We start from the raw sequence: 19,484 nt of genomic DNA on the forward strand, positions 1-19,484 counted from the left end.
GCATGGACCACTATGCTATTATTATGTATCTTATCTAATTACAACGGATTTAATTAATGGCTTTTACATACTCTCTGAACCTCATACCAAATTGCGTTCCTAATTGGCAATCGGCTTTTGTTTTTTAAATCAAAGTACTTATTAAATTACCTTAATTACTAACCGTTGTCGGGATCGCTCCAAATTTTTTGATCTAACATACTTGCACTTGTCGATAGTTTAGTAAACTATTTTTTATTCAACGAATAAACGAATGCTACATTCTTAAATCTTGTGAATTATTCGTTGAATAAAAAAATAGTTACATGGGTATACGTATATTCTTTTTTTAACACTAATAACAGGCCATATGGCCGAAAGACAGTAGTGTAGTGGAACAGTAGTGGAGTTAGTACCTAATTGAAGTGAAATAATCACCAACACCCAGTTTTTGAGAAAATCACATAAATATATTGTGAGTATTGTAACCTCACCAGGTCGAACCCGGAGCCCCAGATAATGGACGATCGAAATGTGATCACACTGATCACACCATAATATCTTCATGGTATGCCGATATATCCACATCTCGAAAGCCTCCGGTCTTCTGATGGTCTTCATTATCTAAATTAAATGTAAACAATCAGTGAAACCATACAATAAAGTGTAAAAAGATCGTGGTAACATACGTATTTATGTATTTTAACATGCAATGGTGACTTATCGGACAACTGAATTTTCCCAAAAGGGCGCCAAACCTGTCGGCTGCGCGATACCCATGCACCCAAACCCGCCACTGTATCAGTACAATTGCCGAAACGCGGGCATATTAATTATAATGGTCTATACCAGTGGTGGCGAGCCTATGGCACGCGAGATGATTTTGTATGACACGCGTTTGAAGAGAAAAAAAAATACCTGTAAAGATATCGAATTAAAAATTAAATATCTATTTATTATTATCTATATATTATCAAATTATATGACTGCAATTATAAATTCCCAGCATTCGCTGATTCGATCAAATAATTATTTACTAAATTATGTTGTTTAGATATTATTTTGATTGTATAAAGTGCAAATAATAATTCATCGAAATGTCACTCGAATATAAGTTCCCGGGCTGTTAGAATCTCATTCTCCGTATAGTCCCGCACAACATCTCATCGTACTGAGATGCGGACTTCGGACCCGTATCATAAATATTGTAACATACTATTGTACCAACCGTTACGCCTAATAAAACTCGCTCCTGCATCCATCTTCGACTTCTTCATCATCATCCTCAACACCATGACCGTGTGACACATCGACGACTCCCTCAGTGGTAACTCACATCGAACCCCACATACCTATAATAATAATAAAAGACAGAACACATTGTATAAAAAATAGCAGGCAAATACTATTCAAGAATAAGCATTACTTTTAATGTAAATATATAATTGGTCGGTCCTTAGGCTTTATTCGTCACATATAACATTATCGCACTAACCTCATCAGGCGGCGGGGGATATCGCGCCGCGAACCTCTAATTTTGATCGATTTAAAGAGCTTGAGACCACTGTAGTGAGAGAATGCCTCATCTGATCGGAGCAATTATGTTGTCGATTTGTGCGTAAAGAATCAAACTAATTAATATCTACATTAACAAACAATTTCATTTCTTACCACGAAAATGGCTGTACCAAATAAGAAACAAAAACTTGGTGGAGTTGTAGCAGGAATTCTGGCAGACCGTTTCAAAATTGGTGGACCGAAATGTATGGCGTAATTGAAAAAAGTGATTCAGCTATTATATGTGTGAGTGGTATCTAGAACAGTGGTTCCCAAAGTTGACTGGGCCCCGACCCATCTAACAAAAATTTCCAATCTTGGGACCCACCTCTTAGCTGTCTTAGAGAAAAGAGGGTATAAATATTGGTAATGCTCAGATTCCCTAGTGGCGAGTCGTGAAACTACTTAATGCTGTCTTATTTGTTCTAATTATTATTATTATTAAACTGGCGCTAGGGGCCGTTCAGGTCCATGGCCGACTGCACAACGTTTCTCCAGGCATCTCTGTCCAGCGCTCTCTCTTCCCAGTTGACTATCCCCAGCCTTTCCGCATCCCTTTGAATGTTGTCCGCCCATCTCCGTCGAGGGCGGCCAAGAGGTCGAGTGCCAGCTGGTGTGCCTTTGTAAATCCTATAGAGAGTTCTAGATCGTTCAGATCGTACAACGTGGCCCGCCCATCTGAGCCTTCTTGACCTCAGAATATTAGTGATTCTAGGTTGGTATCGGTCGAAGAGCTCAGCGTTTGTGCGGATGCGCCACCGGTGGTTCTCATTGACGGGTCCAAGTATTCTCCGGAGGATTCTGTTTTCAAACACTTGGAGCGCCTTTTCTTGTTTTTCTGTTAAACCCCACGTTTCACATCCATACATGACGATTGGTTTGATGACCACGTTATACACCCGGAATTTCGTTTTGATGGACAGCATTTTGGACCTGAACAGACGACTCAGCGCGAAGTACGCTGCATTTCCACTTCTCAGTCGGTCAGAGAGCTCTAGGGACATTTCATTTTTAGAGGTAATGTTGGAGCCCAAGTACTTGAAGAGAGAGGTTCTCTCGAACGAGGAGTTTCTTATTCCAATGTTTCCAGTGGGTTCAATGCCTCTTGTCATTTTCAAATACTTGGTCTTTCCCACATTTACTCGTAGGTTCAACCTTTTCGCTGTGTCCTCCAGAGGAGTGAAAATATCTCTGACTTCTTCTTCAGATTCTCCGAGCACCACCAAATCATCTGCGTAGCCCAATATTTTATGGGACCCATTCAGGGTAACTCCACCTTCTGCTTTCAGAGCTTCTCTAACGGCTTTCTCTAAAGCTAAGTTGAACAGCATGGGTGATAAGGAGTCGCCTTGTTTTAGTCCTGCTGTCACCTCAAAAGATTCTGATATACTACCTTGCATATGAATTCTACTTCTGGATCCGTCCATGCATACTTTTATTATATTTATAAGTTTTGACGGTATTTCGAATTCTTTCAATATATTCCAGAGAGCTTCTCTATCAATAGAGTCATATGCGGTTTTAAAATCTACAAAGAGACAGTGTACATCTTGGGCGTATTCCCATTTCTTTTCAAAGATTTGGCGCAGTGTAAAGATTTGATCGGTAGTACTGCGGTTTCGTCTAAAGCCGCATTGGTAGTCACCAAGAATGTTTTCGGCATATGGTAGAATTCTTTCGAGAATAATGTTCGACAGAACTTTGTATGCAGTAGGAAGAAGAGAGATGCCACGGTAGTTTGCACAGTTGAGTTTGTCCCCTTTCTTGAAGATAGGACAGACCAGTGATTCTTTCCATTCTTCAGGGATCTTTTCTTCCTCCCATATTTGTTGCAGTAGCTCAAGCATGGCACTAAGAAAGGTTTCTCCTCCATGCTTGAGAAGCTCCGATGGAATATTATCGTTTCCTGCCGATTTGTTATTCTTTAAATAACTCAGTGCTCCCATCAACTCTGCCTTATTTGGTGGCGGTATAAGAGGTTCTGCTGTCGCGATTTCTGGCGATTCCAAAGGTTCATCTGGTACAGAGCGTTGAAGTAAGTTTTCAAAATGGGACTTCCATATGTTTAGCACTTGCTCTTTGTTTGCCACTATCTGACCCTGTTGATCTTTGATTTGTAGCGTGCTAGGTTGAAAGCCTCTTTTTTCAAAGCTCACTTTCGAGAAGAATGATCGAGTTTTATTTCGTTTTGCTTCTTCTTCCATCTGCTCAAAATTACTTTTGATGAAGCTTCGTTTGCACTTTCTCAGATGCTTTCGGACATTTTTGCACGTCTCGCTATATCGTTTCTGTGCTTCTTCGCTCTGCGTATTTTGCAGATAGAGCGCTCTTTCTGCTCTTCTCTCCTCCACCATTTGTCGGCAAGTGTCGTCGTACCAAGGGCACTTTACTTTCTTGGGTGCCAGTCCTATCGAGACTTCAGCAGCTTTTACCATTCCTTCTTTTAGTCTCTTCCACCTCTCATCGATACTCCAGGCTTCTCCTTCGGTGAGTTTTCCGATTTGGTTTTGTAACTCTTTTCTGTAGCTATCTCTTTCGTTTGGAGTTGTCAGCTTTTCTATATGGTACTTCACTCTCGTCTTCGCATTTGCGTGGGCTGTCTTTTTAAGTTTTTCCCTAAAGGTTGCTATCGATAAGTTGTGGTCCGTATCACAGTCAGCGCCTCTGTAGCTTCGAATGTTTTCAATAGCTTTATGGTGTCGTCTATCAATTAGAAAATGGTCAATCTGGTTAAAGGTCTTCCTGTCCCTTGAATTCCAAGTCACTTTATGCATATTTTTACGAGGGAAAGTGGTACTTCGGGCGATTAAGTTTTTGGCGCTGCAGAAGAGAGCCACTTTTTTACCATTTTCGTTAGAATGATCATGTAGGCTCTCTTTTCCAATAAAGGGTCTGAATACAGCTTCCTTCCCTATTTTCGCATTGAAGTCTCCTAGCACACATTTGATATCATGTCCCGATAGCCTGTCAAAAGTCGCTTCAAGGAGATCATAGAAATTATCCTTTTCGGCCTCTTCTGAAGTCTCTTTCGGGGCATGTACATTCACAAGTGATATATTAAACCATCTTCCTTTGATTCTGAGCACACATATGCGCTCGTTTACGGGTTCAAAAGAAAGTATAGCATCTGCTACTTCTCTGGCGACCACAAAACCTGTTCCGAAAACATGTTTCCCCTCTGTGTTTCCGCTATAGTAGATAACATGCTGTCCGACTATAAGTTCTCCGCTATCAGGCCAACGGATTTCCTGGATGGCGGTAATTTGGACCTTATATTTTGACAGTTCTTCCACTAGGTTTTGAGCTGCGCCAGCTCGGTATAGGCTAAGTACGTTCCAAAATCCTATTCGTAGTCCATTTTTCGGTCCGGGTCGTCTATAAGCGGTTGCCATATGTCCGAGGCATTGTGTAGTATTAGTAACCTTTGGTGATTTCACGGGAGAGAGTGGTTAACCCTCTGCCCAACCCCCAACCTGGAGGGCCAGGTCTGTTGGTCCGCGGGAGATATTTTATTTTTCTCCTACCCTTGATTAGGGCATTCTCCTATCCGCCACCTGGAGACGCGCTCTCTAGGGGTTACAGACTCCCCCGAGTTCTAATTGAAATAAAAAAAATATTTTTTATAAGTGTTACCAATATCAATGAAAGACTGTTGAAATAAGAAACACAACTTAAATAAAAAAAAATATTACTTAAATACCTACACCTGCAAGTTTTGTTTACAAAGTTATTTCAATGGGAAGAATGTATTTGTTTCTTATTTTTCTTCATTACAATTTTACCATCAACTTCAACTTAAGTTACTTTTAATCGCAGTGAGTTTGATATACCCAATTTATTTCGGTATTTAGTTTTAATGTTAACCATAGCCGAAAATCCGACCTTACATAGATATGAGGTAGTAAAGAGGAAGAAGATTTTCATAGCTTCATCGAACAGGCAAGGATGATTATCAGCAACTGAGAGCCAGAATTTCGTTAACTGTTAACGATTGAAACTATTTTTCAGTGCCGTATCTTCTGATAAATCAATGAGTTCTTCACTTGCTTTTGTTGACATACTAGTTGGTAAGTCGTCTTGAAATGGGTTACAAATCCAACGCAACGAATCAAGCTATCTGTAGTGCATTGGCAATTCAAATTATTATTATTTTATCACAATATTTTCCGTAACTTAAGTTTATTTCAATTTTTAAGAATTATAAATAAATGAATGAAATATCAAATTTATCACTTTCTATTTTTTTAAATTCATGTATACAGTGGCGAGGGCCCACTCAATATTCGCTCCCGACCCACTGGTGGGTCGCGACCCATAGTTTGGGAAACCATGATCTAGAACATTGTCATTTTTAAAATAGAATTTCTAAAACACTGCTCGGCACGTTAGACAGCCGAAAAATAATATTTGGGAAATTTTGGCACGCTTATGCTTACGTAAAAAGGTTCGCCAACCCTGGTCTGGACGAAGTTTTAATAGTCTAATGATATATCCGGATATTCCAGTCAACTGTTTTTCTCGTATAGTTAATTGTGAAAAGCTAGTTACTGACTGAGTTAACTGACTACATATAGTTTTATAATCAGCAGGCCAATAGAAGAAGTGTAACTAGGTACATAGATATTGCCACATTTAACTTGTATAATTATATCTTTACGAGGTACCTGCCGAGTAGGTATAGCAAAAGCTCAGGTGAAGCTACCGTTGCGTTGATTTTAATTGTCATTAAAATCAGTCATCGTCATATTTTAATTGATACGACTGTGCGGTCCTTGCTCTTTAATTAATTAATAATTATACGACTCGTATGAAAACGGAGATACTGAATTTTGTAGTTAAAATTAAAAATATATACGTAACCAAACGGAGCTGACATTCGAGGGCTTAAATCCATGTAATGGTATCGCAATAAATCTGTATTATAGCCACACTAAAATTGTTGCACGCACGACATAGCGTCGTGAGTCCCAGGTTCGAATCCTGGGGCCTTATGTTAGAACTTGCGAGTTGAAGTCGCCCGGTCGACATGACGTCATATGACATCATTGTGACTAGGGATTCCAATCCCGGGATCCCGAGCTATTTTCGATACCTATAAATCCCGGGATTGATAAACATAATCCCGGGATTTAGGGATTGATTTTTTAATCAATTTTTATGGAAAATAAAATAAAAGCGAAAATATAACAGAAAAAATACTTTTAATAAAAAATAACTACATTATAAATAAACTGAGTTTGAATGAAGTTTGATTTATACCCATGTGTAGGTAGCCGATTCATTTTATTTTTTCACATAGATTATTAAAAATGAGAAAGATTGGAAAAAAACAATGCTTCGCACTTTTAACAAAGTAATTCCACCATGATATCATGCGTTTTACGGCAGTTTCATATTTGGCTGACTGATTAGATTTATGAAGCGGAGAGGCCATAAGTACGCCATGATTATATTTTGTTTTACTATTTTAAATCTCGCTAATCCATTCATTATGTCTTTACTATCAGAAACAGCAATATCATATTAAATTCACATTATTATTTATATTACAATATTATTTACTCCATTAAACTTGTGTATTTGCAAAAATGAACGTATACAATATACTTAAATGTCTTAAATAGAATAAATTTTATTTTTGACCGATTTTATCAATGTTATTTGTAAATATAAAAATATATATATTAACAATGGAAAAAAATGCCAATCCCGGGACCAGTCCCGGGATCCCGGGATTGTCAATTTGTAATCCCGAAATCCCGGGATCAGAATTTTGGCTCGGGATCGGATTCCCTAATTGTGACGTACTACCGGAGTGATAATAGCATTCGAGAAATTAACGCTACTAAAATACTGGCGTTATCCAATGTCCCCATACACAAATAGGTGTTTCAGCCTAATAATATATATGGTGAGCAGTGTGCGTTGGGCGGCTTGCCTCGAGCGTGTATTGGCTTACGTCACAATTACGTTATGTCGTCGGGTGACTTCATATCACCAGTTATAACATAGGCCTGCTGCAGGGTCTGGCAAGTACACATACCTATTGTTTTTCAATTTGTGTATGAGTCAGAGTATGGAACTAATAGGTTGGTTGAACAAGTGGCTTTCATTTCTCGTAAAAAACAATATAATATGACACAATGCTTACGGGCCCTTTTAATTAATTTTGTAATTAACGTGTTAATTTGCATTTGAAAAGTAATTAGCAAAAACACAATTTTGTGCCGCCCGTAAGCTATGGGGCGGCCCACATGGTCTTATTAGGATAGGACATGGTCGAAAAAAAATTGCTGCAGCATCGCTGTATTACAAAATTTAATATGAATACCTACATTTACTCATTGACTAAACTCTTTGGAAGAGACCATCCCAATGGTCAGAAATACAATTTCTTTCTTTATGGCATCATCAATACACTGCTCATCTGTAGACAGACCTACAAACTTATCTGAAGAATGGGATGGGGGAGCAACTGTCGAAAACTACCCAATCAAGACTCGTAACTGGACAAAATCTGACATTTTCAAAATGGCGTCCTATGGTAGTTCGTAGTTTCATTTTTGGCCATTCTACAGATTAGTTTGTAGGTCTGTACTTACAATACAAGGCCGACTATATTAACGCACTGAATTGCGCACCATGATGGTAGTGCTAGTTATTGATTAACTTCGAATGAAATGTGGTCCCCTGTTCGCAATCGTGCCCGGAAATCTGTACGTATGCAGTTCGCCGTATCACACTTCACCATGAAATGTTGTATCCAAATATATGGTCGTATATTAAAGACCGTCTAACCTCTTTGGGTTGTATAGTACTGAGGTAAAACGCATGTCTAAATTAAACACGGTTCTTGTCATTTTACTTACAGGAAGCCAGCGGCAAACAAATTTTGAAAATATCCGATATACTGGATTATATTTGTTAGGTTAGGTTTTTATTCTTGAATTCATGAATTTTGCCAAAATCGGCCATGGAAATTGGCGCGGTTCCATCTAATAAAATTGGAACATTATTGTCTGCATTGCTCCAAGAACAACGCGTAATTTTTTCATCTCGTTCCGATAAGAAAGCTCACGGTGAACTGTGCTACGGTTAAATGTTATACGTACAATTTACATGTAATCGTTCGCAATAAAGGAATATTTTCGATTGCATATTTCGTTTAAATTATTACCATTTATTTCAATATAGCTACAACAATCATAATTTTATACAAATTATTGCATTCGAAGTATGAGCAACAATTAGCACTACCATCGATGTTAATAGTTTCGTGTCATGGCCTGAATATAGTAAACCTTATTTACAATATCGATCTTTCCACTTTTTACGGTGCTTAGATTATCACTGTAATTCCGCTGAACAATCAATTTATCGATCCGAAGGATTGGACGTTTAGTGTCTAGTTGTAGGTAATAGTAATAGTGACGTCCCAAAACAAAATTCCGCCTCTAGGCAACGCCAAAATGCCTCCCCATTTTTTATACAGTAATTTTTTTTATCATCCTTTCATGATTCCAATATCTTCGAAATGTGTTGTATGGATACATTACTAACAAAATATTTACCACTAAATCTAATTTAAATGCCATCTCTACTTCGGTAGACAATATTGCGCGTCCACGGTTTCAAATACATTAAAAAATACACCTGACAACTTTCAAAACTCGCGAATGACTGGCAAAAATATTCGGATAGATTAATTAGGTAAGTATGTACTTACCTATAATTCAAATATAATTCGCAAATCTGCACGTGTCATTGCTGGCCATCGAGGACGTTGCGTCCAAGGACAATGGAAGTAAACTAGACATCGCAAACCCGACAAAAAATACAGTCCTGTTAAACCTTATAAGTATATTAATTAATACATTTTGTTTCCAAGCAGTGAGGTGATTTTTTTATTGGAAAGATATTTCCGTTATTACTAAGTTTAAGCACTTATTTCTATATATACCTAAAAGTTCATCAAACTCCTTCTTGTTAATGTATTCGGTAACGACCGAAATTGTTGCCGGACTGTTTGGGTGTACGTACTAACTATTTAGTTTTTTTTTTGATAGTCGATGTTGTTGACCTCTCAGAATGTAGTAAGAAGTCCCACGCTTTATCAATGGCCGAATAAAATAGACGATTTTTGGCAAGCTGTCCAGTTTTTATGAGGTCCACCGCTCTTCAATCGGATCGCTTTACTGTTTTTAATGTCGAGCAACTCTGCTTGATCTAAATCTGACATAAACGTTAAGTCATCACTCATCTGTAAGTGGGTACACCCATCCTTTGATTTGGGCGGTTGATACGAGAAAATGGCTTAATATTAATAATGTTAACTGAAATATAACATTATTATGTAAGAATCTATGTAGCATCACATAAGGCCCCCATAGACGGACAGTTCTCGTAGCAGTTTGAACATGGCACAGACAATAACTGTTCAATAACTGTACGTTAGTGGACACACCACAGATCAGTTTAACTACCCCATTTAAAATCTGTCGAACTGTCAACAGACGTGCCCATATACGTACAGTTATTGTCTGTGGCAGATCAACTGTCAAAAACTATGGAGGTTATGTTCGCCGAGATCATACACAGGGGTACCATGTGTTAAATTAGTTTTAAGTAGGGTATACTTGAACGAACGATTGATCTACGAATATTTTTACTTTGTTAGATTTATTATGATTACAATTTATTGTTTGTGTAAATATATGTCCAGATTCTTTTATTTTGAATAAATTATTCATAGTATACTTATTGTTGTTTTAATAAAATTTAATTAAGATAAAATACATACGTATTGTTTTATTTAAATCAGGGTTATATACATTAAATTTGTGTAATATGTTTTATTCAATCACCAAAACAATTTACTTATTGGTTTTGAATAATATCTATTAATTTGGTACATATTATAACATTAACTTAATACTAAATTTACGTAAGTACATATTTCTTTTGTCTAGATTTATTTTACATCAAGTTTACATTTTATTTTTTTATTTACATTTAAGTAGTGGAAAATATTGTTTGCGGTACCTAGTTGACACCACAATATTCGTAATTATATAATATGAGTATCTCGCAAAAGAACTAACACGCAACAAAAATAATATACTTCTTACGAACGAACTATGACAGAACTGTCAAAATTTGCCGCCAAATCGCGCCAGCTACTCCTACTTTACGTTACCAGCATCTAACGTCAAACGAGAACTTTCGGCTAGTTGAAATTCCAACAGTTTTACAAAAACACGGGAGTGGGGGGTCGCTGGCAGTTTGAACATGGCACATATCTGAAAGGTCGAAAAGTGTCCGTCTATGGGCGCCGCAGATTATCTACCAAAGATAACTGTATAGTTATTAACTGGCATGTTCAACCTGTTACGAGAACTGTCCGTCTGTGGCCGGCAATAGCGGGCAAGGTTAATAGTTATTAATAATTGAAAATTCACAGAATGAGACAGCATGATCCGTCTCCCTCGCCCTGGGACTATTCAACAATAATACCTACTTTTTTACACACTTGGAAACGGTTTTAATTTAAAACAGGGGTAGTCAACCTGGTCCCTACCGCCCACTAGTGGGCCTTCCTGCTTTCATGGTGGGGGGTGAGGGCTTTAAAATCATTTTCTTATGTTTTCATAAAATTATCCGTGACAATTTAAATTTCTGAAAATATACTATTTGTATCGCCCTCGCATAAGTTTAATTCACGTTCAAAATGCCTGTCTTATATCCAAATATGTTGAAAATAATATTCAGTTTATTGATAGGTACCTTTCCCTACCCTATATATTGTGGAATCAGGCTTTAGTGATGTTAATCATATTATGACCAAAGAAAAAAAGACTTCATGCTTCTATGTATGAAAAGTATAAATAAAAAGATAGATTTAACAACGATAAGTTGTTTTATAAAGATTTATTCTGCCAAACTTAGCTAAAGTCTGACATAAAGTATTTGGTAAGTAATTATTATTATATGCTTTAACTTACTGTAACTCTGCTTTATAAAATTTATAAAGTAAAGTTACTTCCCTACTTTATAAATCACCATTACGGTGGAACCGGTGGGCGGTTAGAAAATTTTACTACTAACAGAGATACAAAAGTGGGTGGTAGGTATAAAAAGGTTGACTACTCCTCATTTAAAACATTAAATTTACTTTCCTACAGGCCATTAGTATAATATATTGTTTCATCGAGTCTTTCCGTGCCGTTAAGGTAAGGCATTACCATTATATATAATACAATTAATCCATTTTAGGTACATGCAAATTAACAACGGTTAATAGTGTTGACTGATAATTTTTCTTCTGTCTTTCGTATAGTTAAAATAAATTAAAACTAGATATATATAAAAAGGTACTTTTCCAATTTTGGTCAAATACACTTTTTGACAAAGTGAGAAAACGTGCCGTTTTCATGCATCCTTCCCGAAAATTTTGTGTTTACTAGCAACTGTTTGAATAAAAAAAAATGACTATAAATAGAAGGAGCCTTAGTGGCGGAGATCACTGCAAGAAGCTGTGCGTTTCGCGCACTACGCGGTGCGCAAAGATAGTGCATTTTACGCCTCTTGTTCCGCCCGCGCATCGCACGGCCACTCGCAGTGTGCTTTGGCCATTATACTGTATTTCTGTTATGTTACGATATTTGAAATTATTTAGTAAACGCGTGAAGCATTTGTTAAGTTGGCAAACACTCCGATTAATAATAACATCGCTCATTTGCCATTTCGATTTTCTTATTCACATAATATTATGGCAGCAATTTTTTATGTTCATTGTGATAATTTACTCGAGTGCAGTTATAAATGGTTTTACACACATTTTACAGGTTTTTTAAACTGAAATATAATGCCGAAGTGTCTAGCCATCGTGACAGATTATCTTTGCAACCTAATCAGTGGAACAGAGGTTCTTTTTTTGCTTCTATTTCATACATTTAGGTTCCATCTGTATATAATGAGGTCGTCAAAATATTGTTAACACGATTGCCGTAAGTAATTGATAGATGCTGTCGATACGATAATAGTGTGAAGGTAGTTAGCTATAGATACACCAGTATAAGTTGTCCGCTGAGTGGGGGCGCCACATACTAACGTTTGACATATCATTTCATACTTTTTATACTGAGATGAGCTTATTATTGAGTAATTTAATAAAGCGCAAAATTGTTTTGTATTTATTATACGGACGAAGCCGGTCCAAATTTATCAAATAAAAAAGTGGAATAAGTACAAAAAAATTGCGTTTTATTAAATTAATCAATAAAAATGTACAATGCAGTCATGTATTGACAGTTAACACAATAAAAGAAATTGAGATGAGCCTAGTACTAAATTCGAACACCTGTCTATTTATGATGGTAGGTATATAATATATCTATAGCAGCTAATTTAAGTCCTTTTTTACTATCAGTTTTAGGCGCCATCTATTCTAGCAAAGGATGTTTATTCAACGTATTTGAATCAAACGTAATATTTTTTACGTAGGTACATGCTTTCAACCTAGCCGGCCTTTAAACTAAACAAAAATGAAATAAATTAAGTAGTACAAAATATTCGTTTTTCATTCATTAAATCAGTACAATCGTATCATGGCCTTCTGGCTGGGATTAACGGTAATTTACATACTTAAATTTCATTAAATAATAATTATGAATTCATTGTTGTTAAAAAACATGAATTATATATATATTTTTATAACATGCACGCGATACCATGAATATATTGCGAAATACAGTCATGCAATTTACAGTTACCGCATGTCGGCTCGCATTACATGGCTTCTTCGGTCGTGTTTGTGTATTTTCCTCTGGCTTGTTTCCAAAAATCACAGACAGCGAACCCAGCTGGCCGTGGAAACTGGAAAATTCGTTGCGTATTCGTATTGTTTATTGTGTCTTTAAATAATTTAGTGCTGCAGATGGATTTCTGCATCATTCGCATAATATTTCTAGCAACGGCTCTTCACACCCCGTATTTTAACATAGCGCATTATCAGCCGGGGTCGAACCGACTGCAGGAACCTCCCCTAGCTTCTTTCACCCATTTCGGTCCTTAGTTCTTCGCTGCTACGTACCTACATCCACCAAACTTTATGAGTTTTGCCTCATGAACACACTATTGCTGTTTCATCTGCTTGGTCTAGTCTGCGTCTATCAATCGGGTTCTTTTCTGGTCTTTTCGCGCTAAGGCCAACATGCATCGTTCGATAGCTACTCGTAGTTCTTGGATTTCTGTTACATTAATGGTCTATGTTTCAGATCAGTAGTGAAAGGTGGAAAAAGTTTGTACAATTTTGTCGTATCGCCCAAAGTATACCAAAACTATTATGGTTTAGTTTTGGCAGGGTTTAATTGGTTTTTAAAAACTAACTAACACCATCTGTAGATTGTAGTCTTAGTTGAATAAAATTAATTACAAGATAAAAAGAACTTTTTATATACCACGTTTTTAAATTTTCTGTTGAATCATATAAACTTGACAATTATATGTATTAATAATTTAGGACAAATAAGGCAATTGTCAACAAATCATTTTTTTGCTATTTTGCAACAAACAAACAAATACATATAGAATACTGGAATGTCATTTTGATTTCCATAGTAACGCACGTATATATTAATAATTTAGTTGCTAGGACCACCCCCTTAGGAACCAATAATAGTGGATTGGATTACGGATTTCTTCCTAAATAACTTTTCATACAAATCAGAATTAACTGAAAATGAATTCAATTCTACGTAAAGATGGCTAAAAGTATTAAAAAATGTATTGGCATCGTGTTCTGATATATTGTAAAAGTTTCAAATGTCTAGCTAGTCGGGAAGTTAGTTAAAAATCGATTGCAAGATTTGTACTCGATAAACAACCACTGGACAAACAAGAATACGAGCTAAGAAAAACGTGGTAACAAAATACGTATTAGGTACTATCAAAGTTTAATGTGCACTATTTATGGCGGATCTTAACAGCCTACCTCCACCCTTCGCCAATTTTTCGGATGCATACGTGAACACTGGTAGCACACGTTACGCTAAGATATTAGGAGGTCACTTTTGAAGATAACTACTACATCGCGATACCTACTCAGACGCCCAAATGCGCTCCACACCAGTTTCGTTCTTTCAATATCACACATGCATACTCGTACCAGCCGTCGATTGACATTTGTTATCCGAGATCCCGAGATCGACGTAATTGTTGACCCGCTCGATTTTAGTGCTTTTGATAAACAGGAAGTTTTTCTTGGTTTCTAGACATCATAAGTTGTCGGGATGTTCAGGGTAGTGGATATTACATGCGACTGCAACAGGGTAGGTTTTAAATAATTTGATAAAACATATTTGATTTACCGTTATCATTCACTCTGCTCGGTAACAATAAAATGAACAATAGTCCGCAATACCGAACTCATTGCTTTGTTTTGTGTAGGTACAGTACGTATTGTGAGCAATTTTACCGAGTTTACATAAACACATGTGCATAAATAATTTTTATATTTATGCAAATCGATTACAGCTGTTTTAAGTGAGGGCAATTGCCCGATGATTCATTCGGTAATTTCTTCCTTCGTAATTGCGTACCTACTGGAAACGCATTGTTATTGATTACGATTAGTATTATAATTATTTTCTTTTTCACACGACCGCAATTTGCAGTTCACGTACAAGGCTGCATACAAGGCGCTATTAAAGAATACATTCTCTATAATGACTGAGCCTATAGATTATGTAGGCATATGAAAGTGAAGCTGAATGTTAATTAAATGAGCTGAAATTGATTTCGCATTGCTGATTCATGTGTATCAAACTTCGCGTTGTTATCACCCGCATCTGTCAAAAGGCGCAAAAGCTAAAGATAACCCCCGAAGCTAGATTTTTGTTGAAAAAATAATTAGTGACTTCATAGGTACATTAGAACATGCTCGACTTTTACTGAAAGCAAATAGCTCTATAATGGACAATTACCCCGTAATGCTTCAAACACATTATCATCACGTTATGTGCTGTCACGTGCAGTCACAGTAAGCTGCCGCTACGGGAAAAAAGTGTGTAATGTCGTTTTTCTTGGTATTTACAATGTTATCGGACTGATAAACGAACATTGTCAGTTAGCAAAATCTGTCGAAATCGCCAGAGTAATAATGAGGTTACGTCACGCGTACCGCGCTACATCGGCAACCGCATGACTCAATGAACGTTTTTTATTATGTTCTGGATGCCTACACATTTTCAATTCAAGTCAAAACGCGCGCTCTTTATTTTTTTTCTATGGATTTTCTATTAAATTATTAGCTATGTTTGGTGTTTACGTCTAAAAATTAAATTTTCTGAAATAACTATGGATGAAGTTTTGATTTCTGTCCAAAACGAATATCCAGCTCTACTGCAAATCTCGTTACAGTTTTAAACATCATATTTGTGTGAGCTCGGTTTCTCAACAATAACTAATATAAAAACTAAAAAACGAGAAAGACGAAGAATTGAATGAGCTAAATATTCGGCCTAATATTTTTTCTGATATCTGCAAAATCCTACAAGCTCAGGCATCACATTAATAATTGATTTTCACATCAAATAAATTCCATTTTGTTAAGGGTAATTTTAGTTACTTATAGTTTTTCCCTATAATATGTTATATATAGACTGTTAGGTATATACCTACTCCGTTTAATTTGTAATAAAAGTTATGTCCGCTTATTTTTCTTTGTTTTCTGATCGTTTGATTTTGGTGCACCGCAATTTTTTCTTATGATCAAAAGTGCACCGTGACTTCGAAAAGGTTAAGAACCACTGAATTAGATAGAGAGCGAAAGGCACCATTATTTAGAATATTTAGATAGATAATCACAAAAATGGCCTGCATATGTTATAGGAATGTGCATTATAGCTTTGAAACACCAGCTGCTGAGAATTGCGTATATAACTAGTTTATACAATACGACAACGCAGAGAGCACTCATTTTTATATGCCTAACAATTCATCCAACCCCATTGACAATATTGCAGAATCGTTATAACGTATTGTAATACAGTTTCTTTACTATTAGGCGGCAATGGTTAACCTAACGTTAATGTATATTATAATATTGTGTAGCTAGAGATAATGTACGGCAATCCCAGTTTGGCGAAACGCGACCGTACTTTGCGACACAATTCGTGGCTCTATCGACCACTATATTGTGTCCGTGTGGGGGGCACTCACTGATTATTTTGAATAATGTAGCGGCATGACTTCGAAAAGAGACCTATAGATGACGCTGCCTATTCACTGGACGCCGCAAGCGCTATGTAGACGGATTAGGATTTAACTATATGTTAACTCCGTAATTTTTATGTCTTACAGTCTTACAGCCAGTCAGCTTAGTCTGATTAGCTCTGACCATTTTGATCATACAGGTCCTTTATTTTCAAATTATGCACCTTACATTATCGAGATTCGTTACTAGTGATAAGTGTGGTTTCTAGTTGTCAAATGTGATGCCTACCTGAACTGAACTAATCCTTTGGCAAGTTCATCTGGTTATTTGGTCGAGCGAGTCATCTTATCTTGTTAATCTGTTTTCGTATACCATTTGAAGTATTCTATGTTTATAAATTTAAAAAAACATACTATAATAAATAACATAAAATACAGTGTATTAAAACTGAACCATTCTAAGGTTCTTTCTAACCAACCTAAGAGGTAGACTCAGGTTTTTCTCCATTTCCTTTAAAAATGATCTTTTGCAGTTGATAGTATCGTGGTAAAACGTAATATCTCTTTCAATACAGTACTAATATATGTTTTGTGTTTATTATTTCAGTAGTGGAAGGAAGGCCGCGAAGGTCTGCTGCACCACCACCTCGTCAAACTACACCTCCGAAACCACCCGTCGACACCGAGCAGCTCTCAGAAATTGACTATGTAAGTATACTACTTTTTCTTTAATGAATATACATTCTCTAGTTATCGGACGTATGAGGCAACTGGTGGTGTTGTGTAGGTGGTGAGGCAGTCTTCAGTCTGTCCTGAAAGAAGAAGAGGACCGTGACAGGTGGCGAGTATTTGTCGCATATGAGATTGCATTATATGGTGGTCATGATGGAATGACCGAGAGGAGAGAGTATGGATACTGTGGTGGCTGAGTTGGATGCGGAAGGCACAGTCCCGGACGCAATGGAGGAAAACAGAATAGTCTGTATCCAGCAGTGGACGTCTGCAGACTGAGTAGCAAATTGTACTGTACAATAATTTCAGGATAAATTATTGTAGAAACCCAGAATACAAATTATTTTTATGGAGCTGTGCCCTCCCCCAATCGCTTTAGCATACTCGTAGCAAAACTTTAAACATTAAGGTATAATTTGAATTACGTTTTGCAATAGTATGATAATATTAGTTATAATAAATTTCTCTGGGTGATTAGTATTTTAGTCAACAGCTGTTTCGATTGTCACGCCATTATCAAGAGTATAAACAAAAATTTATTCTAGAAAATTAATTCTATCGATCAATTGGAATTTGAGTTGAAATTTTAGTTGAAATGAGTTTTATACCATTCAATGTGAATCGTTTTCAGCGACCCCAGTTTTGTCTTTCGGCATCTTCAGGCATTATGTATGGTAAATATAAAACTCATGCCGATGTGAAAATGTGAAACAATCAACCAACACATCTGGTCTTTTCTTTCCTTAAAATAACAATATGAACAACAGTCTCTTATATAGCCAAATCGATTTATTCTAGTGAGTAGGAATTATGAAGACGAATATAATTATTGTTACGATTGCTATTTTCTACCGCATGTTTATTGCAATATAAAGGAACGTTTTATGTAACATTTTTTGCTTTATATCGTTACCTTTTGAATTCCAGGACGGGCCTGCGGAGTGTCCGCTTTGTTTGGAGACGTACGAAGCGGCGTGCTTTCCCGGCCTGACCACCTGCGCCCACAGATCCTGCGCGCATTGTCTCCGGAGGTACCTCACCATCGAGATCCAGGAGTCAAGGGTCCACATCGCCTGCCCTGAGTGCTCCGAACCTATGCACCCTAATGGTTAGGGAACCTCTACATCAAATTTATTATACCATAATTTGTCATTCTAATTATTTCAGTATACTATTTTTTATATAGTAAGCTTAATACATGCTCTGGAATTTATTTGCTAGGGTCATTCATAAAGCTGTCTTACATTAGTGTTGCAATTCTTGAAGAATGTATCAGCTTTATTATTATTTGAAATATTTAAATGAATAATCGCGTAAAAATTGCAAATAACAGTAGGTTAGTAAACAAAGTAAAACAAAGTTGCAAGAGCATCATTTTTCTTTTCATTTACAAACGTTATATGTACCTACTCGATACTATCAACTCAGAGTGAATGAAGAATTACTTATATTATGATTGGTTCACGAGGTCTTTAATAATGTGATGGAGCTAAATATCTAATGTCTCCAACCTTTTGATTGTCTTATTTCAATGTCTACACTCCAACTTCGTGAATGAGGCAAAATTCTAGTGGAAATTACTGTATTATCTAGGAAATATGGCCATTAATTAAAATTATTTATACTCGAGCTGAATAGTTTTTACGTCAAATACATTTATTGGTAGTACCTATACGGTGCTACAAGGTGGTGTCACGTATTTTGACCACATCCATTATACAAAAAAAAAGTATTTACACACTAGCCCAGACACAAACCAAAATATGTCTAATAAAAAGGGTATGACTGTATTGTTATAAATACATAGTATATATTGTATTTTTAATACTTCAATGTCATACGGATTCATTGCAGTAAACCCTATTTGAAATGTGAAATTTTTCATTTGTGTGTTTGTCTTATGTTATTGTAGTGAAAATCGTATTCTACGCATGTTTTCATAAACATTATAATTTTTTTAAGGTTCAAATCTACATCGTAATATTATATTCAGTGTTAATATG

General features: G+C 36.4%; 1 protein-coding gene across 1 annotated transcript in view; it reads left to right on the top strand.

Annotated features, from left to right (window-relative positions):
* Window positions 1–19,484, top strand: part of LOC147073106 (E3 ubiquitin-protein ligase RNF19B-like) — a 129,228-nt gene that overhangs the window by 17,774 nt on the left and 91,970 nt on the right. The window contains exons 2-3 of the mRNA XM_085945324.1: window positions 17,357–17,457; window positions 18,409–18,589. Of these exons, the coding sequence (XP_085801450.1) occupies window positions 17,357–17,457; window positions 18,409–18,589 (282 nt within the window). The remainder of the gene's footprint in view (window positions 1–17,356; window positions 17,458–18,408; window positions 18,590–19,484) is intronic.

Source organism: Rhyacophila brunnea, unplaced genomic scaffold (genome assembly GCF_057557595.1).
Source record: "Rhyacophila brunnea isolate RB1 unplaced genomic scaffold, BYU_Rbru_1.0 scaffold_18, whole genome shotgun sequence".
NCBI classification, from domain to species: domain Eukaryota; kingdom Metazoa; phylum Arthropoda; class Insecta; order Trichoptera; family Rhyacophilidae; genus Rhyacophila; species Rhyacophila brunnea.